Raw genomic sequence first — 22,200 nt, 5'->3', positions numbered from 1 at the left:
TCCGTGTGGAGCTGCAGGTAGGAGATATATGCCATTGTTGTTACCATAGCACATTAGTTTCAAGACTTCATTCCTGTTTTAGTTGAGTGTTTTTTTTCTCCAAAATCAGTCTGCTTTCACAGTTTTATCAACCAATTCCTCATTGACATTTTAGCTCATACCCCCCATTCTGTCTCCAAATCATTCCCCAATAGATAATTTTGCAGTTGTTTTGTGGCAGTAATGTCAATTTTTTAAGCTAATATTGTCATTCAGATACTTTCTAATAAAGCTTTATATTAAATGCATTTCTCTTGGGAGGGATTAGTTTGGTTTTGTAAATGTTTCTTCTCCTTGAAATCTTTCCAGGCATGTGATTTGTGAAATCTTCAGTTTGCTAGGACAGAAAACATATTCTGATATTCTTCAGTTTAGCTCATTAATAGTAGTGGAAACTTCTGGTCAGCTAATCTCTACAATTAAGATCCACATTCACTTGTGTCTGTATGATTTAGAGCATGCTGGAAAACATTTCAGTCTCCTGAGGATGAACTTTTGGTGAGATAAGATGCAGATCTTCTTTTGTCATCATAAACTTACTAGACCATATACATTCCTCCTTTCAAAATAAATAATTTACTTATACTCATGTGTAGCTTTCTTCTGTTGTGTAATTCACAGTGAATTAAATGGATAGCAGAATAGCAGGTACTGAAAAGTCTCAGAGATGAAAAAAGATGTCTTCCCTTTTTTGGTGGTATACACTTAGGCTTTAAAAATTAATTATTCTATCAGCACGTTTATTAAAAAAAATCTAGCAAATAATTTAACTTAAAGCAGATTTGGTTTGAGATATAGTTTAGCTTTAAAACTCTTGTATAAAAAAACCTACTTTAGTTCATCCAAACTATAAAATTCTGAATTTTTTTGAATAATTTTTTAGTTTACTTATCTATAAGTGATGTGTCCTTCCAGCATCTGTTTACTCACAGCATGAACTGTTTTTACTTTGGAAGTTTTTTGTTAGTCTTTCAAGAAAACTGAGCATTGTGCCTGTGAAAAATACATAATATAGTTGTCTTCTTGGACCACTAAATCAAAATTGCCATTTAAATGGAATATATATTCCCAGTTCTTTCACACAGTGAGACAACTTCAGAGGACCAGAGTCCATAGCCATGATTTGTTTGCTCTAAAAACTTTTTCAAGTAAATGAAGGATGTCTCTTCTATTTTACATGAATGTTGGCCATTGAGTAACAAGTCTCACAGTGACTCTAGAATGGCTTGGGTTTGAGCCCAACGCCCATCTAGAGGGATCTAGATGACATTAATAGACTGTTAGGCACTGTACATGAAAAATTATAGCATTATAATTTAGTTTCACAGATTTGGATATTTTGAGGAAAAATCAATGTAATTTTAAATTTGCTGTTTGGCTTGCAAACTCCTTTTTTTTTGTTTAAGATTTCTTCTGAAGGCTAGCACTCTTATGACAGGGTTGATGGAATGAATATTGTGAACATTCCTTATCTGCTTTGTTAGAAAGACAGTGGCTTGATTTGGAGAACCTCTTCATCAGGTTACATTCAAATGAATGATTTAGCAATGAAACAAACAGATGGTAACTTATTGGACAATGCCAAGTAGATCTTCAAGTAGATATATACTAACATCCATTTATTCAAAATGCAAATAAATAAAATATTTAACAAGTTTGTTACTTGCTTTTCTTGTTTCCGAACCTCTAGTTGGAACTTGCATAATACTTCAAGTGAAAGCTCACATACTCATGAAGTCTACCAGTTTCAAGAGTGTAAGGTGTTGGAAAAATAGAAAATACTGCGAAGTTTCTGAAGGTGTTAGGGATTTGGAAATCACCTTTTTTTTTTTTTTTTTTTTTTTTTTGAAACATGTCATTTTATGGAATATAACTTAAATGTATTCCATGTAATTTTGGTGCCATAATGTAGCTAGACTTTAAAGTAGTGAGCCTAACGAGCTTTATTTCTTGTTATGACTATTTGTGAATTAGAAATTTACTTAAATAAGACACTCCCAGACTGTTATAGATAATACTACTTAGGACTAAATATCAAATGTATATGACTAGTGCAACATTCATAAAATTCAGACAAGGGGAAAGCTATTAACAAGAGGTTTAAGAGAAACTTTATGTTTATATGCATGCACACAAGTAAGCACCAAGAGTAAGGAACTAATAGTCTGGTACCTGGTCCCAAAATAAAGTAATTTTACTAAAGTGATTTTTAAATATTTTGTCAGTTAGAGGTTTTAAGTCTTTATCTCACTGGTCACCCATGTAAATAAAATATTTTTTGCTTCCACGCAAATATGGTTTAACCAGTATTTTATACAATCTTTTACTATTTAAATACTGATTTTCAAATGCAATGCAGATTATCTAAAAACTTGTTCTCAAGAGTTGCAGGAGATAAAAATAAAGCAGAATTGGCATTCATGAAGATCAAATTACTTAGGGCGATTTTTATATCTGCTTTATTTATCCTCTCAAAATTGATGTCTTACTTATTATGTCAGCCATCGCAATTCAGCTGTTTGAAACAGTGAGGCTTAGGAATTATGTGTATCAATTAAGTTCTGATGAGTTTTTTTCTTTCTTCTGTCTCTGGAACAGCAGAATTCGCATTCTTTCATGCAGAACGATGGTATTCTGCAGGAAGAGGGATCATTATGGGTTAAAGTTCTGTCATTTATTAAAATCTCCTGATAAGTCATAATTTTAAGTGTTTAGAAAAATTTTCTCTGGAGACTTCTTCGTAAGAGTGCCTCCATCAAAAACGTGTGGTTATCTCACAGGTGTGTAGTAATTTGCACTGCACTGGCATAGTAGTTTGCTTTTTGTCTTGATGTGTCTAAAGGTGTGAAGTCCATTACAGATCCATGAGGATGGCTTCTTCTAGACTAACTTATCTGTTTATAGATACCAACGCAGTGCAGAGCTGATTAAGGGAGTGCAGCAAATGAGCAGGCCTGGTTAAGAAGAGTTTGAATAATGACTGTACCAGCCCTTGCTGAAAGCTGTATGTTTACAAAAGGGTTAGTAAAGCTATTTTTGTCTTTATAAACTATGTGCGTTTACATTAATATTTTTTCTGAAGTTTTTCTTGATTCAAATGTTAGCTGCTGCAATAAGATACGCAGTCGGTGGTAAGAGCTTACATTTGAGGGCTCTTTCAACTGACATTTTTATGGCATAACTTCCTTTTTAAAGGATACACACAGCTTCAGGTAGATCATCTTAAGAATTAAAAATTTAAATCAAATGGGAAACTTCCAACAATGCAGAGGAATTTTGGGACCAAAATATGCTAAATTATTGTTCTGCACTGGTGGGGCCTCACCTTGAGTCCTGGAGACAGTTTTCGGTGCCACAGGATAAGGAGATAAGAACATGGAATTGTTACAGTGTATTAGAAGAGGTGGGACGAAAATGGAGAAAGGTCTTGAGGACAAGACTTAGGAGGAACTGCTGCAGTCTCTGAGCTTGTTCAGCCTGGGATAGAGGAATGTTTACCTTCCTCTTGGGGGACAGCAGATGGAAAGTGCTGATCTCATCTCTCTGGTTACTAGTGACAGGACATGAGGAAATGGAATGAATCTGCATCAGTGGAAGTTCAGGCTGGAGATCAGGAATAGGTTCTTCACTGAGAACGTGGTTGGTCCCTGTAAGAGTTTCCCCAGGGAATTATTCCCACCATCAAGCCTGGCAGTGTTCAAGGAGCATGTAAATGAGACTCTTAGTCAGGTAGTTTAGTTTTGTGTAGATCTGCAAGGATCAATGATCCTGATGAGTCTCATCTGTTCTGAGATATTATGCGATTCTGGTCTATGATTCTAAGAAAGTAAGAATTAAAAATTTTGCTAATGCCCTAGGTAAAAAGAAAGGGTAGAGCTGGGCATTTCTACTCACTTAAAGAATGGCTGAATTATTGAGGAAGCATCCATGAATTCTAGCTGAGGAAAAACAAACAAAAAATTATTAGAGAATTTTCCTGCTACTTGATTGATCTCTGTACGAGTGCTCTCAGCTGCAAGTTAAAATTTGATTGCTATGTAGGTCAGTGAGTACTTCTAACTGTTCATGCATGCACTTAGAAAGTGGAAACAAGTCATGTCTTTACAACATTTAGGACAGTGGACATAATTTGGAGTTGGAGCTTCTACAGATTTTCCAGTCTCTGTCAGTCTCAGATTTTTCTGTCTCCCAGTAGCTCCTAAAGTTGGAGATGCTGGTGACATTTGTATGTCTTTGTTTCGATTTTGGACTTAGTTCTGTTCTTATTAGCTTTTGAGCAGATTTCTCATAGAATTTATAGAATTCTAGATATTAAGAAGTGTGTGTCCCTGCCAGGAATACTTATATGTTCTAAATGCATGGTAGAGTACCCTTCTGAATTGTCTGTAGTCACAGAATAATTTAGGTTGAAGAGGACATCTGGAGGTCATCTGTTTCAATTCCCTGCTTAGTGCAAAGCTCACTCAGATCAAGTTGCTCAGGTTGTGCAGTGACCTAAAAGGTGAGTTTCTGAACAGCAGAAATTTCAGGGCTTCAAGCAAAGAGAAAACTAGAGGACTGCAAGTAACAGCAACTCTAGAGCTAGTTGATATTTTTATCAAATTAAGCTATGAAACAAGTCACTTCTCTCCTGTTTTTTTTAATTTGAAAGAAAAATCAGATTGTTAGAAGCATTTTCTTAGTTATTTATATTCTGCCTTTCCTATTTTTAATCCTACACATTTTAAACTCAGCAAAATCCCCACTATTTTCCTGCATATAGAGAATATAATTAATAAAGGAGTCCCTTAGTGTTTATCCTTGAGAGTCATAAAATTTAATGCTATTTTATCTACTAATCTACTGCTTTAAACTTTTAACTTCACACAAAAGTAAGAAAAGAACACAGGGGCTTCCTCAGTAGTGTAAGTGTTATGATATGAGTGGACCATAATGATGATATATGAAAAAATGTCCCATGTGGTTAATCAGACAGAATTGTGACTGTATCATGACTCTCTGGAGTTCTGAGGCTAAGAATTGTCATTTCTTTTCTTGAAGAGATGCTTTTTTCCTTTCTGAATTCCTGTGAGGATGAGGGAAGTGTCTTAGACTTTGGTGGATATTCCAGAAAATCTAAGTACAAATACCTAAATTTACATTTACCTTATGTGCTGCAGTTTATCCTGGTCTTTATAAGTAGGTCATAAGCTTTTATGTGATTACACTGTGCAATGTATGAAGATTGGTACTTCATACATAAAGACAAAATAAAACTCATGTTTAAAATTTTCTATAGCCCAAGCTGCATAGTTAATCTGTGCAGCCGAGTCAAACTTTGCATTGTGTAGAGCAGATTCTGTAACTTCAGAAACTAAAATACATTTAAGGCTTACAATTCGCTCCCTTAGTTACTTACCTTTGTTAGATTGCAGTTCATTGCTAATGGACCTGCAGAAAAGTGTCTTAAGTGAGATCTAAGATGACAGCAAAAAGCAGTTAAAACTAATGCATGTAGGGTCAGCTGAGGTGTTGTCTCAGAGAGCTTTTCAATCCTTGACTGTTAAATTTCAGTTGATTTTTCACTGGTGTAACGAAGAGTTCAGCTGAGTGTTAGTTCCAATGAAGTTATTTAATGGAGTGAAAAAAACTTGAGATCTAAGTGAGCCTAAGCTATTTTATAGCCATGACTAATCAGCTCTTTAGAAAGCATCCTGTTTTCCTAGTGATTAACCCCTCCTCCTTTTGCAGTATCATGCAAGACTGCTCTTGAGTCATTTCAATTCATGCAGGTGACAGTAACTTGGACTGTCAAGATTTTCTTGAGTCTTCCACTTTGGTCTTAATCAGGTGTACCCCCTAGGGAGATTGATTACATCCCACTTTATCTTTCCTAAGTGGGCGATGAGATCTCAGTTCATTTAAGATGCCTGCTTGCCCCATTTGGAAAATGACATAAAATTGTATCTGCTTTTACTGTCACAACTTTCAGAATTGAATCCCATAATATCTGTAATTTATTTATTATTCTGTATAGAAATAATAATATTGATGTTAGATGTTGCCGGAATAGTAAATTAAGGACTTCTTATGTGTAAAGTGCTACACAGTCTCAGGAAAATACTAGTGCTCAGGTTTTTTAAATAGCACAGCATGAATATACACTTTGAATTGCTATTAAGTCAAAAGCATACTGACTCTTACAATGCTTAGTATCCTTCATTAAAATCACTGAATCTGTTACTCATTGGAAGAAAGTATCTTCAGGGGATAGTTCTCTAATCTAGTCAGTGCACTGTTTTCTAAAGACTTGCTTTTAGGTACCTTGCTGATTTGAACTGGAGAAATTATTGCCTTCTTAATGGTTGATGCAAAGATAAACACCTTTTTCTTCAGTCACATTTGTATGTGAAGACATCATCAACAAGAAACAAAGCAAATTAGCTGTCAGTCCCAGTGAGAAGGTAATTCAAAACCAGCAAGACTTTTTCCTCTTAGTGCAGTTTAGCTGCCCAAATATTTATCACTATCACAATCAAATACAGTCAGTGTTTCAGGGAAATATGAAAGGAAAAATAGTTTAATATTTAAGGAAATACTAAGGGAGAAAGGCTTATTATACTCAGGCATAATGATGTTCAGTTTTTGCCTGTATATTGGCCATTGGAAGGGAGGCAAACAGACTGACTCCAGGAGTTAAACTTAAGAAAAAATTATTTGAGAAGGAATCCATCACAACAATACAGACTGAAACTCCTAAAAGAATTATTTTTAATCACAGTATTAGCACTGCAGCCTTTGTTTTCAGTACAGTTTATGCCTTTAACTTGGAGACCATTTTCTTAGGCTGAAGGGATCTTTTTCTGTGTCACTCTTTTGGGATTTTAAACAGCCTTTGGAGCATGTTTGTGTGTTGGTTTTTAGGCTGAGGTTTTTTAATTTGGTGGTCTTCTTGGAGTTTTTGTTTGTTTTTTAATACCTCAGTCATTTGCCTCCAATTCATCTTCTACAGAATTTGACTCTATTTAAGTACAACATCCTCTCAGTAATATGTCCTCTCAATAACGTAATTTCCTTACCATGGATTTTATTCTTGTGCATAGGTTCTTGAAGCTGTTGGTTTGATTTGGTGAGATGGGGAAGGGATGTTTGTCCCATTTCCACCTCATCCCCTAACAATTATCTTGTCTTCAGAATGTAATCAATGCTTTTAGATTTCTTCTCTATTTTTCTGTATTCTAAGCAGCCCTGAATATATCATGCATGTTGAATATTAATCTTCCTTGCTTAGAAGTGGGAATTCTTACTGGTATCGCAAGTCTGCATACTCTGAAGTACTGCTTTCTGTCCAGCAGTCATCTTAGTTGTTTTTTTTTTAGTTTTACACAATTGGTCTACTTTTCACTTTTTATTATTCCTTCTCAGCCTTTCATTCTGCTTGTGTGTTCTTTCCCATAATAGCTATTTTTGTGTTTTCTTCTGAGGTTATAAAGTTTCTTCCACAAAACCTTTTGTTATATTTATTTTCAGAGTATTTATTTTGATGTGAGGAAAGTTCTGCTGAACATTAATAACTGCATCAGAAATTGCTATTAACTGTTAATGGAATAGACATGTAGTATTGTTGTCCTTTTGTTTTTATTGAAAAATTTCCATAATTTACTTTCCTTTTGATCTTGACCTTTCCCAATATATGATTTATGTATTATTATATTATACTATCTTTCAAGGTAGCAATTCCACTCAAAGCAAATTGTGGCTATCTTAGAATTTTTATAAAGAAAAAAAAATTCTTGTGAAACTTTTAAGTCCCAGATGAAACTTACTGTTTTGAATTAAAGCATTCAGAATCTTTGAAGACTGGGTATAGCAAGGTATTTATCTGAATTCTACTTTGGGAATTCAGTGGGAAATTCACAGTGAAGGTGGAAGACAGCATAGAGCAGGATCTTGGAATTTTTTTAAGATCCATTCTGAAATATTTCCATTTGTGTGACTTGATGCTCTTTCTTGAGCTTTGACTTAACAGCTGTTGGTGATAGTTAAGAAATGGCAGCACTTAAAATGTAGAATTGGGTTTTTACTGCGTAGTATTTTGTCACTCCTTCTTTCTGCCAATATGATATGCAAAATATGTCTGCTGTAATCTTTGAGGATGACTGAATTTTAGAATTGGTCATTTTGATGAACTGATCTGTAGATACTTTGAGGGAATCTTCAGGTTTTGAATGAACCACTTAAAAAGAAATAGTGCAAAATTCCAAAGTATGTATTTTCCATCACTTTGGAGAGGTATGTAGAAGGGAACGCATGAAATAGATAAGTAATCCATATGCAAATATGATACCACTTTATATACAGGGTCTGATGATTAAAAAAAAAGTCAAAGACTTGTGTTATGTTATTTGCTTACTTGTTTCTAGGAAATTTGTTTCTACTATTGAAATTTTAACCTTAAGAGTACCTTTTTGTATTGTTAGTCTGGCCCAGTGATTTAATCTGGGGAAAAGCAAAAATTACTCTATCCAGAAAGCTTGTGGTCTTTGATTTATTTAAAAACAGACTTTTTATGCCATAAGTAAGAGGTTCTGTCAATAGGTATTCTACTGTGTCTTTACAATATAGCCTCTAAAGGGTCACAGAGATGCGTTGGTGGGTCACCCTTTGTGTCTGAACGACTTCAGTCAGAAGGGATTGTATGTCATAACTCACTAGGATCTGCTGCTGCCGTTTTCCTCCCATGAACATGCTACACAGCACTCCATAGCTTCTGATTTCTTAGCTGAGCTAACATTCCTCCAGTTCTTCTCTGTCTCCTTTTCTAATTTAATTTTCCCCAAATGTTACATATATTGGCCACCAGCAGGATTTTTGCTTAATAATTCAGAACACCTTCTCTCCATGCTCTCTCAGACATGCTTATGTGTCATTTTAATTTTGAGTTGGTTGCTTTTTGGTTCCTTCACACTGGAGAATGGGAGCAGTTCCCATTCATTGTTATTAGGTTTTAATTTACTCCACCCCAGTAATTAAGATTCAGCTGCTCTTATGCATACAAATGATGTACTTTGTACTTTTGTACTTTGTACGTACAAATGATGGTAATTTCTCCTGTCAAAAAAGGCTACCAGTTTAATTTGAAAATATAGAAAAATTGGTTTCTTAGTTGCTTAGCTCCTCTGCTGTGTATCACATACATTTTTTTTTTACTCTGTTAAATGTTTCTCTACAACTTTTTACATTCTGAGTTTATTTAAGTGACAGAAAAGTAGAGCTGTTATAAATTACTAAGTTGTCTACATATTTTTGGCAGTTCCTTCTGTAATTATGATTTTACATATGTTGGATGTGACTTTCTTTGTATTCTGGTTCAAATTATTTTAATTCTGTTCAAATGCTGGAAGTAAGTATCTTATTTAGAAGATGTTTCTTAGAAGATGTTTTCTGCCAAACAAGAATGGAAAGTTTCTCTGGATTTCTCCATCCATTTATGTGTACAAATGTTTTCATTGTCTAGCAGGTGACTCAACCTTCCTTGGGTCCCATGTGCTCAACAGAAGAAGACTGTAACTTACTTCTGCTGAAAGAGGGCAAAAAGAGCACAATAATGAAAGTTTTCTTGCTGACATAATGATGCACTTCCTTATGCATGAAGTACATCTTAACAGAGCTTTGCAGCTATTTCTTAACCAACCTCTGCATATTCTACTTTAGGCGATTTTCCACTGTATTAATAAGTTTCTTAATTCCATTCCCATTTGTTTTATGTGATAAAAGAGATTTAAAGAAACCCTTATTGTAAGATCAATTGCTTTTCTTGTTTATAAAGAGTCTTAATTTAACAATTTAAAAATGTATTTTCTATCACTGATGACTTGGTCATCTTGTACATGTATGGTGGCATGATCAAATCCATTACCACCATATTTGTATGATGATTTTGAAGTATGTTAAGTTTTGCCACCTTGTATTACACAGGTAGGCACTATAATACATTGCAAAGGTGAACACTATAATTAAGTTATTAGATGTACAACATTAAGCCTGTTCTGTACTTTTAACAATACATTTTAACAATAACATACTCTTAGTTTCTTTTGTATTTCAAGTTATAAGAGTAGACTTCATTATTCAGAGACGACTTAACATATTAAATGCCAATAACATTCAACATTGTGCAATAGAGTTTTCCAGTCCAGTAGAAACAGAGGAGATGGGACAGACGAAAAAGCTTAGTGGAATTTGGCAGGTCTGGCTTTTGAAGTTAACATTTGTTCATTTCTTGAATTTCAACAGATTGTATTAGGGCAGTGTCTAGCTGACTCATGACAGAGAAATTTTCTGTGCTTGCAGTCTGGGAAATGCAGCTACATAGCTATAATAATTTGTGTAATGCAGCAGCATTGCCAATAATTAATTTTATTAGAAATTTTAACTTAGTAATAACATCACAAGAACTTGAGAAAAAAGGGGAAAAGAGAGAAAAAATATTTTTGGGAGGAAAATCCTACCTCCCCTTGAACCTCAGTAATTAAATTAGTTGTTTACTGTGTGTCATTTAGTGGTCATGAAAATACCTACATTACCTTTCCAAAAGAACATTCCCCTCCTTTTCTAAGTTGCTTTGAATTGCTCTTGGCAAATATAAGAACTTTACAAAATCACTTTTGCAAAATCTGTTTTGCAGATGTGGAATCCATCATTTAAGAAGTTAAATTTAAACATGTGTATGCGAAGCCTTCTTCATGGATATTTGAATTGAAAAGGAATTTATGAAAGAGAAATCATAAATGTTGATGGGATGAATATATTAAAACTTGATGTAATGAGCAAGCAACAGTACATGTTAGAAGTATAGTATTTTTTAAAAATCCCTCTGTCTAGTTTTTACTAAAGAACAAATTTTCATTAAACAGTTTGTTTTCAGGTAGAAAAAAAGACTCATTCAGGAAATGCTTTTCTTTTGTTTTCACTGGAGTTCAAAAATATCTTGGTTCTGCCTATCAACAGATAAATATTAATGTTATACTTCTCCTAAGTGGTGCAACATAGAGCACAAAACAATGTTATTGTTTCATCTCCCACTTTTTTACTTCTGAGGAGATACTCTTAGGAAGAAGGGTTTTTTTAACAAAATGAGTACCCGGGAAATTGTCTGATTAATGCAGAGGTAAAAGTTTTTTACTCATTTCAACACAAACAACAGACTGAGCTCAGAGAACTTAGGAAGTGAAAATAGAACTTCTGTAATGCAATCTCATTTATTTATTTTTTCATTCTGTCTGAGGAAGAGGAAATCATTAAATGGTACAAAATATTCCAGAAAAAAACCCCGGAGTCATAATTACATAATGTACCCTGAGCTTACTGTTATGTGGTATGATGATTGAGGGTCAGAAGGGGAGAGAATATATGGAAGCAGTCCATATATTTTTGCCATTATTGCCAATTTAAAGACAATATTACCTGAAGGTAAGTTATTTGGGTTTCTATGATTTTTCCATTTTATCTCCTTTCCTTCTGGCTAGAATGGGAGGAGTTAGATGTTAGTCAAAGTACTACAGAACGGGCTGGGTTGGAAGAGATGTTAGAGGTCATCTAATTCCGAAGTCCCCCCTCTTCCAGCCAGGGCCAGGGATGCCACACACTAGACCAGATTGCTCAGATCCTTGTCCAGCCAGGTCTTGAAGATTTCTAGGGATGCAACATCTGCAACTTCTCTGAGCAATCTGTTCCAGAGCCTCACATTGTCACAGTAGGATTCATTCCTAATATTGATCCTAAATCTCTCCTCCTTTAGTTTAAACTGTTCCCCCTTTTGCTATCACAATCTGCTTGTGTAAAAATCACTTTCCATCTTTTTCACAAGCCCATTTTTAGTACTTGCAGTTGCTTTTGGTCTCCTGAGAGTCTTCTTTTGTGTTGTCTGAGCAAACCCAACTCTCATCCTGTCCTCATAGGAGTGCTCCAGCCTCCTGATGCTCTTTGTTGCCTCCTCTGGACTTGCTTCAACAGGTCCCTGTCCTTTTTATGCTGCATGCAGTGCTCCAAGTGGGTCTCACCAGAGCAGAGCAGAGGGGCAGAATCCCCTCTTTACCCTGCTGCCCACAGGGCTCTGGATGCAGCCCAGGACATTTTTGACTCTCTGGGCTGTGAGTGCCCACAGCTGGGCATATAGAGCCAAAGAATCAATTAACTGGAAAAGGCCTCTGGGATTCATTCCAGCCTGTGACCCACCATGGTCAACCAGACCACGGCACTCAGTGCCATGTGCAGTCTTCCCTTTAACACTTAGTGCTATGTGCAGTCTTTCCTTAAACACTTCCAAGGATGTGACTCTACCACCTCCATAGGCAGCCCATTCCAGTGTCTAATCACTCTTCCTGTAAAGAAATTATTCCTAATGTCCAGCCTAAACCTCCTTTCTTTCCAGTGAAGGTATGTCCCCAAGGTCCTTCAGTGATCCCTGCTTCTAGTCTCTCACTAGTCTGAAGGAAAATACAAAACACATACATAGTTTATAGATGACTCCTGGTGTTTTAGTTGCTGGTGATTCAGTCAGAAACCATGCTAAGCTGAAATTTTGCACATAGTATTATAAGATATGTTTGCAATATAATGTCCATTTTAAAATAGGAAATATTTCCATAAAGAATAAAAAGACTTAAAAGATCTTATGTGAAATAAGATCTTTTAACTTCCTCATTAAAGAACTCAGTCTTAGCTCAAGAATTAAGGCTCTCTGGGAGTGACTGACAAATTTGTAACTGTGGTTACAAATAATGTATAGGTGGTTTCTTAAAGATACTTGCTTTAGTATACTTTTTTTTTTCATTAAATCCAGTAGCAGCAAGGCAACAGTAAAAACATGCTCAGTGTGGGGACATTAAGAAAAAATTGAGGGAATATTAAATATTCCCTCAATATAAATATATAAATGTATATAAATACACATATGTACTATGTGGGCATTTTTGACGGAGCATGTAACTCATATGTGTGGGAATATGGCCAACTGTCTGCAGTGGAAGCAGCAATTCAGAGACTTTGGATTTTTCAACTGACCTGCTGATATTACAGCTGATTTAGGGCTCATACTTCTTTTAATGTTTTATAAGGAATGAGAGTATACAAGTGCTTCTTCTTCCTTTGCAGTGGAAATGTAAAATCGTAAAAAGGTTTGAATATGCTCTTAGTGTAGCCAATTTTTGAGGTTTTGACAGGACATTGAGCCCTAAAAACAGGAAACTGCAGGGTTTAAAAAAGTCATTCCATGCCAGCAGAAATAAAGAATTAGGATGGTAAAGGATTCTCAAGAGATTGTTTCTGGAATTATATCTGAGATGCTGTGAGGCATTTGGAATGAAAGGGCTCTGAAGTTCCTGCACATAACTGTGTTACTAGGCTCACCTGAGAAGGGGTGTGCCAAGACAGTCCTTGGGAATTTGCACTGTAAGAGAGGACAGAGCTGTTCAGTAGGAGATGGTCATCCCTGAAGGAAGAAGAGAAGCTGAAGGTGCAGAACATTCAAATGAGATTTTCGAGGGATTGAGTATTATGAAGGAAGGGGAATGGAAAAAGACTCAAGTTTTGGGCAAGTACCACAGTGGGAGAAAGTGTGAATGAAAGGCAGGAGACTGAGATGGCTATTGACAACACAAGAAGATGAAAAAGGGAATGTCAGAATCATAGGATGAAAGCAACATCTGAAGATATTCTAATAAACCTAATCATAATTGCAATATAGTGTGTAATTTAAAATAAAAATAATAGTTAAAACCGTCAAACAACAAACCTGCCAAAATCTCAAATCCAAACTAATTGTCAGAACACTTGAATGTCTCGTGCTAGAGCTCCAAATACAGCAGTGAAGTGATGCCTTACACATAAGAGATTTGAAGACTTTTAAAAATGAAACTAACCTTGACTTTCTTATGGAAAACTGAAGATTAATTCTACTTATTCAATCTAACTTACAGTTACTGATTCCTCATTACTGTCATTAAACATGCAGTTGATTGTAAAGTCTCTGAGGTATTTCTAGCTCATTTTCTTGTCTATTTTATTCTAGGATTATTTATATGTCAGCTCTGTGGCCTGTCTGGTCCTGTAGCTCTGATGGAAGTTCCTAATGTTGTTCTGTGGTATCTTGTCTCATTCTGGAGAAATGGCAGCCTCTGTTAAAGTTGTATTTGCTTTGCTAGAGACCAGTGAATTATGTGCTGTTGGATCATAGGCAATGTTTGTATAGTCTAAACAAATGAGGTTGTCTTGAGAACCTTGAGACTTTTTCTTTCTAAATGAATGGTCTTCCTTCCTTTGCCAAATTCTGAAACTCTTCTCTGCATTAGATGCCAGAAGAGGTTTGAATTTTTATATGGAAAGACCTCAACTTATTAAATGGACAGAAAACATTTGTATCTAAGACAGTTTAAAGGGTCCACCTGTATCTTGTGTTTTAGTTCTCTCTCATTTGGATGTTTTTCTGTATCTAAGGAACAGTGAAGATCCAGGCAGATACTCTTTTTCCATTAAAAAGAGAAAGGGTGTATTTGTTTTGCTAATAATGTGGGAAAATCTCAACCTGAAAAAACAATAAATTAGTCTTTCTAAAATATTTGAAGAATATTTTTGTAACAGAACTTTTAACACCTTCAGGATTAGTGGAAAGAACTACAATAATATTACAATAATGTTTAAAATGCCTTTTAGAAGTGTGAAGAAGAACCAGCCTGTTAAAAGTAGAATATTCAGTTGTTGTTATGTCCAAATAGTTAAGAAATCTGTCTAAGTTATGAATTTGTATAAGCATTCATGCCTATTTCCTGAAGTATTAATTCTTTGTAGAGGACTGAATACTTCCTCCTCCTGACTTCCAGTGGCAGTGGAGATGATGCAGTACCTGTGTATTAACTTTTTGTTACCTTACAAATTCCAAATTATTGATGTACTTACTTACATGAGAGTTTTGGGGAAAAGTGTTTTGGTTATGGATTTTTTTGCTTAGTGAACATGATGTTTCTTACCTGAAAAGTTGTCCTTATGGCTTAAATGCTATTTTGCCATTACAACTTAATTTGAACAATATTATATGCCATCTGTGCTGGAAAAGGTATTTGGTTTTATCACAAGAAGAATTATTTTATATATATTAACATTATCTAATCCAGCTGTTTATTTCAACTATTTTTTCAGAACTGTGAGGACTTGGGATGTTAACAATGAAAAAAAGCACAAAAGCGTATTTAAGCCACGATCAGTTCAAGGTAAACGAGTGATTCCTACAACTTGCACATACAGCAGAGATGGGAAACTTATTGCAGCTGGCTGTCAAGATGGTTCTATCCAGATCTGGGACAGGAATATGAGTGTAAGTCCAGTATTTGATAACAATATATGCTTCTATTATTTCGAATGTGAATGTTGAAGCAGATAAAATCAATTTCGGCACTTCTGTATTTTTATTTATTTCCCCTCCTCTCCTCTCCTCTCCGTCCTGAAAACCAAATAACTTTTAGGCGTGACTTAATATTTCTTCTGCTTTTCCACAACTGATCATTAAGTGTGCTGCTACTAAGTTCAAAGTTTGGGAAAATTCTTGACAATCTGTGTTAAAAAAAAAAAAAACAAACAAAAAAGACCACATATCTGTATCTAGATTATTATTCATTTAAGATGGAATGCTCATGAGAAAAGCTGTAATTTTTTGTTGTTATATAATTTATTTGATTTATTGAATATATTGAGGAGTAACTCTTAAAACTTGATACTGAAATCAGTCCTTAATCCATATAATAGGTAGAGAAAAATAGCATCCAAGTGGGTGAAGATATGGCCAATGCTGCACATTAAATGGCAAACATTATATTGTCTAATGCTTAAAAATTAACACTGAGGCAAATTGGAACCATTTATGTAAATGCCTTCTGGTCAGAAAGAGTTAGAATGAAAACTATTTCAAACTTACCAAAATTAGGAAATATTTCTGTTCATGTTGAACTAAACAATCAATTTCCCGTAGTTATGACTTGAACTGACAAGTATAATTCTTGCTACTACTTTATAATTTGAAGCTTAGAGCATTCACTGCTCACTGTTGGTTTGTGTAGTATAGCTTACAAACCAGTCCAGTTCCAAGAGTTTAATTATGCAATGTCAAGAGCAAATTCACCAGGCTGAGCCTTACTGCTTTGAAAAATAATCATTTTAGTAAATCATCCATATCCTCTCTTTATGCCCATCTTAAGCGAAGAAAATTCAGTGGGATAAGTACCAATGGCATGCATTGGAGGAGAAAATGGAAATAAGGTCCATTTTTTTTTAAAGCCAAAATGAGAATACAGAGTAAATGAGGCAAGAAGAGCAGGATTGTGAAACTGGTGTCATAAATCTCTGAAAGCTGTACAACTCCAGTAGGATGGCTTTGTGGAAGTAAAACTGAACTAGTACAGGTTGCAGTCTGTTCAACTTCATATTTCAAAATATTTGATTTTGAAAAGGATAACAGACAATCTGGGCAGCTTTTTACAAAGATTTTAAAAGATCTGATGCTGGAGGCAGGAGGAAATGTATAGATTTAAAAGGAAAAGAAAGCCTGTGGATAATACTTAAAGTACAGCCTGTATTTTGGGATTGTAATCTATTTTTATTTCTGTTTTTATTTCCACTATAAACCTAGTAAAACTTCCTAATGGCACGAAGCTTGAGAATTCATCCTAAGTGTAAACTTGTTCTAACAGAATAATAAATTTTTCAGAGACTGGCTTTCATCACCTGTGTATGTTGTTTATTTTAACATATACAGTATTGAAATATTAAGCTTTCTGGTGTAGTTTTAACAATAGTACTCTTGGTAGTCTGCTTTTTCATGTGCTTTTCCTTTTGAACTTTCCTGTGTCTGTAAGATGACATATTGCAATACTGATTGAGTACAGTTTAAGGTGATTATGAGTAATTTAAAGATATATCCTGTGCATCTTGCGCAATTTCCAATGGGTGACCCCTGTATAACAAGGCAAGACTAAAGTGATTTTCTAGTGGAAGTTAAGTTCATGGTGTTCCTGGGTTTGTATTTTTAATGTCTAAAGAATTTTTGTCTTTGCTTTGTTGGTTTCATAAAGAAATGTGCAAGATTTTTGGGTAAAGGAGCAGGTAAATTGGATTTTTACTGGTATTCTCCCCTAAGACTGCTGGTGTCCTCTGGAGATCCCTGTGTATAGCTAGAATCAAGTGTTTCAAAGCGCATCTTGCTTAAACAATTAGAAAAAGCCTTCATCTTATGTTTGGGGATGGGGAAAGGTTAAGAAAAAAATTTTCAAATGGACCATGTGTTCAACACAACAGTTAGAAAGAAGAGGATGAGACTGACTCCTGCAGTGGAATGGTGAAAGCACCAACTGTCCTGACAGGATACAGGGATGCTTGCAAAGGCAAACAAGAAAATGCTAATTTATAAAATTCTTCTGCAGTTCTTGGCATACAAATTGTGTGTGACACAGGAAAATGGGTAAAGCTGTTGAGGATCGAGGTGTGAGGGTTAAACTTCATGAAGAAATATATATTAGAAATATTAACTTCTGATTTTTGAACAGAAAGCTGTAATTCCCATCCAGCAAATGTCATTTGGTTCTGTTAAAACAAGTGTAGAGCCATATATATATGCAGATTTTGCTGTGCTGCTGTACACCTGGCTTTCAAGTCAAAATTAAGAGAGTCTTTGTGTTTATCTTGACAAGGCTCTATTGAGTCGGTAGCAAAATTCACTAGTGTTTGAAAGCAGAAAATAACTGCCACATTTTCTTATTCTTCATCAGTTTGGGATGATTTTGGCATCACTGTTTATGCTGTTTGCTTGGTCCGTATGCAGCTGGAAGGAGAGATTCAGCAAGGTGTTTAAAATTGACTGTTGCTTATTTCACCATAGTGTCATGAAGAGTTGACCCAATAAAGGCCCGTTGTGACTGTCTGAATTTGATTTTGCCTTTGTGCAAGAATGTAAATGGTATTTCAACCCTGATCTTGAGTACCTAAACCTCTGCTCCTGCATATGACAGTAACAGCACAAATGAAATCCATAAGGATTGTCCATGCACGCTCACACTAGATACACCACCCATAGTGCCTGTTGTCCTGGTCATCTGTGAAGATTTTTAGATGCATTTATTTTTCAGTTGAGTACAAACTACTGTCAAACACAGACCTACTAGAGGGGAAGCTTTCTGTTTGCTTCAGTGAAAATGTAAAGTCCCTGCTTTTCCACAGAAAAAGGCTCATCAGTGCAGCACAGAATCAGAGGATGGGTCAGATTGGAAAGACCACTATGGGTGATATGGTCCAACTCCTCTGCCCATCCCAGCAGGACCATCCCAGAGCTCATGGCACAGGATTGTGTCCAGATTATTCTTGGATATCTCCAGTGTGGGAGACTCCACAACCTCTCTGGGCAAAACTGTTCCAGTGCTTGGGCACTGCACAGTAAAAAAGTTCCTCCTCATGTTCAGGTCGAACTTCCTGTGCATCAGTTCCTGCCCATTGCCTTTTGTCCTATTAAAGTATGAAGCAGCAATTCCAAGGGCAGAAATGAGTATCCCAGTAGGAAAGAGGGTCTGATGATGCCCTTTCCAAGAGCAAAAGGGGCACTCATTAGAAGCAGGCACAATTGGGCAGTGTTGGTGGGAAGCCATACTGTACCACTTTGCAAGACAGAACCTACCCCACAAATCTCCTTTGCTACTGTAGTCATAGTTTCTGACTGCTAGTACAGGGTTTTTTCATTCTCTGCTTCACACCACAGACACAGCACCTGTGTTCTACACTGCTCCACAGTGTAGATCTTGGTGTAGAATGGTGTGTTTAAATAATTTTTGATTTTTAATTTAGAGAAAGACAAGATCTCTATGTCATATTATATCCATCCTTCTGTGAAGTCAAAGTAGCTGTTTGTTGTAAGTTATCTTCATCAGTTAGTTGTTTTTTTCGAAGCCACTTTTGAACCATCTCAGTATCTGCTTTTTTTTTTTTTTTTTTCCCCTTAAATTTAAATTATGTTGCTGTGCCTAGGGAGGGATTTTGGTGTGTGATCAACTCACTTCTGACTAGTAATGAACACCATGAATGTTTCATTCAGTTTTTTAGTTCCACTCTTATTTTGGTATGATTCCAAATCTTCCAGCTGTATGCAGTGAGAGTAAAAACACTTTTGGAACTTCTGGAGGAAGATTTTTTTCTTCCTTCATACTGACATTGGTAACTTGCTAATGCTGAAGTTAGCCAAATGCATTCCAGCTCTGCCTTGCCTTTTTCCAAACTTCCTCAGCAGGATCATGATCTATTATAATCACCTGCCTCAGAGGATTTTTTTTTGTTTTGTCATAAATCTGTGTTATTTTCTCACGTATGTTATTTTGTCAGTGCATGTTTTTTCTTTAAGGTTCACGTACATGTGCATTTACAGTGCACATTAACAGAGCAATCTGTCAGCCTATTTGAAATATTATGAAGACTGTCAACTTGGCTTAAAATAACAGCTTCAAAGGACGTAAAAAATAACTTCCTTCAAACTTTGAATGAATAGTGGAAACAACAGTGTGAAATAGTCAATTATAACACAACATAATAGAACACTCTCAATTCAAATGTTCTGAGACGTGGAGAAAAGTGTCTGGCAAATATGGAGAGTTGAAGAGCATTAGTGGTCAAAATAAGAAAGGGCCTCAAAAATTATTGGTTCACAGGACAGTGTAGTAAAAGCACAAGGTTTACCTGCAGTTCTGGTGAGTTCAAATTCTTCATCTTGCCTGCACTTGCCCATTCAGAGCTTTTTGCAATCCTGTAGTAGTACATATTCCTGAACAAACTGGTCCACAGAGTCAGTCTTTGGTGTCAAAATGCAGTGTCTTGCCATCACTAAACCTTTGTGTGCCTGATATTTCTGTCCAGGAATGTGAGTATCTCATTCATAGAGATAGGGAAAGAATGAAGTCATTTTTGAAGTATATTATGAATTAAAATTGAAATCTCTTTAATGAACAGAAAATCTCCCCTTATTTTCCACAATAAGCAGGATTGTCTTGAGATGTTTTTCATTAGTTACAAATAGGCTTTTTTGGGGTAAAAAAAGCTAGACTTAATTAGCCTTTCGTAATCTTTCAAACCACCTGATGAGGCTACCTGTTATGTGAATTTTTTCCTCCAGCTTTTCCTGGGTGTGTTCAGCACAGGACTGCATAAACAACTTCTCTGTGTATGACAGGCTGAGTCATGTTGCAGTTTCACACATCACTTATTTTACGGTATAACATTGCAGCTGTGATACAAAGATGTTAATAAGGATGTTGGGGAGATAGAGTTTGTAAGAGAAGTGGTCATGTATTTGAAGTACCTTTGAGAAAACAGCTTGTACACTCAAAACCAGACAAAATCTTGTCTGTTTTTTTTCATAGCTATGTTAAATTTGGTTATGAACTTTGAGTAGTTTTTATAAGCTTTTACCTATCTACTGGCTGCACTATAAGTAGTAAAGAATTAGTTTGGACAAATACCTCTGTAATATGTTTGTCTTTTACATCTGTAATAGGTTTATTTTTTTATGTAGTGCAAATCTGACCATGAAAGATAGAATGTTTTGTGATTTTCAGCATAATTCTCATTAAGCAAATTGATTCAGTGCTCATGGAAATACTTTTATAGTGAGCTATAAAAGTTAACCTATATTTTTTTACTTTCTTGTTTCATAAAAGGCTTAGCTGTAGGTTTAACTCTATTCTTCAGCACAAAAGTGAGTATTTGATACAGTACAGCTGAATTACTGCTTTGCTAGCCCTTTCTTTTCTCCTTGTTTTAAAACCTTACTCTGATTTTAAATTACTGGAATAATTTATGTATTTTGATGAGTTTAAATTACTTAGCTGAAGCTCAAAGTGGACTTGCAGAACTTAAAATTCACAATAATATTGAAATTCAACACTGTAATAATGTACTGCCCAGATAAATATTCCCGAATGTGGTGTTATCAAGTGGTAGTCCCAATAACTTGTTTTCAACACGCCCTTAAGCCACCCTATCCTCAAAAAATAAGGGGAAGTAAAGCGGTATGTCACAGTATGCTCTGAAATTAAACAGATCTAAGCTCTGTACATTTTAATTAAAAATAGTCATGTTAAAAGTATTTTCCAAATAATTGCATGATTTATAGATCTTACATCTGTAAGATAAATACATTTCTATATTTAGTGATGGTTTGCTTTGAAAGGGTTTCTGTGAGCTTTAGTTTTGTGGTGTGCTGTTGGAAGTTTTAAGATAGAGTTTTTAGAGACGAAAAGTTTTGCAAGTACTGAAGCCACTTTGAAAAAATACTGTACAACTAAGGACACAGATTTAGATAATGAAAAAATTTTATGTGAAAAACTTCCTGTGGTATGTTTTGTTTTGTTTTGTTTTGTTTTTTGGAATGGAATCTTAAGTCCAGATCTTATTTGGAAATTTTTTTTGCAAACTTTATTTTGCTGTTCATGACAGATTTTACAGCTGATGCTGCCAAGACAGAGTAATCAAAACTATTAGTAAGATCTGAGACTTGCTGTAAATGCTTTCCATTAATTGGAAGGTCCTTTGAGGGGATTTATACCCCTGTGTTAGGAAGAGGTTCTTGAATCTTTGCACATTTACAGGATTCATTTTGCATATGTTGACATGCAAAAGACATGGCTTTCAGTAATTGATTCCTGAAATGTCTGTCTGTCCACTAGAAAGCCTTACTATACACTTGCCTTTTTAGATACAGTTTCTACCTGTTCATTATGTAGCTTTGGCATCCTATCCATTACAGCTTTAGAGAGTTATGCTTTTTTCACACCAGCTAGGTTTTATTCTTCTTTTTTCACCATGGAATGTTCACTTGCCTATTTGGATGTTTTTTTTATGTATAGAATTCAATGTTTATATTGATATCTCCACATCATTAAAAATATTCCATGAAATGTCAATATTTAATAGAAACAGTTTACAATGACTGTTCTTAAATTTGCTGAATATCACTACTACAGCTAAACAGCAGGGAAATCTTCCAATTTCCCCCAAGTATGTAACATGCTTCATGCTTTGAAGAGGGCAGTCTGGCTACATCTGGAAATTTCTTGTGTAAATACGAGATGAAGGATATCCAAATATACTATATTCCCCTTT

General features: G+C 35.3%; 1 protein-coding gene across 1 annotated transcript in view; it reads left to right on the top strand.

Moving 5' to 3' along the window:
• WDR70 (WD repeat domain 70) overlaps window positions 1-22,200 on the top strand; it is a 125,015-nt gene that overhangs the window by 55,733 nt on the left and 47,082 nt on the right. Inside the window, exon 10 of the mRNA XM_071425521.1 lies at window positions 15,214-15,388. Coding sequence (XP_071281622.1) covers window positions 15,214-15,388 — 175 coding nt within the window. The remainder of the gene's footprint in view (window positions 1-15,213; window positions 15,389-22,200) is intronic.

Source organism: Agelaius tricolor, unplaced genomic scaffold (assembly GCF_023055355.1).
Source record: "Agelaius tricolor isolate 1412-34295 unplaced genomic scaffold, bAgeTri1.0.p SCAF_4, whole genome shotgun sequence".
Lineage (NCBI taxonomy): Eukaryota > Metazoa > Chordata > Aves > Passeriformes > Icteridae > Agelaius > Agelaius tricolor.
This window is presented reverse-complemented; position numbering and strand designations above follow the sequence as displayed.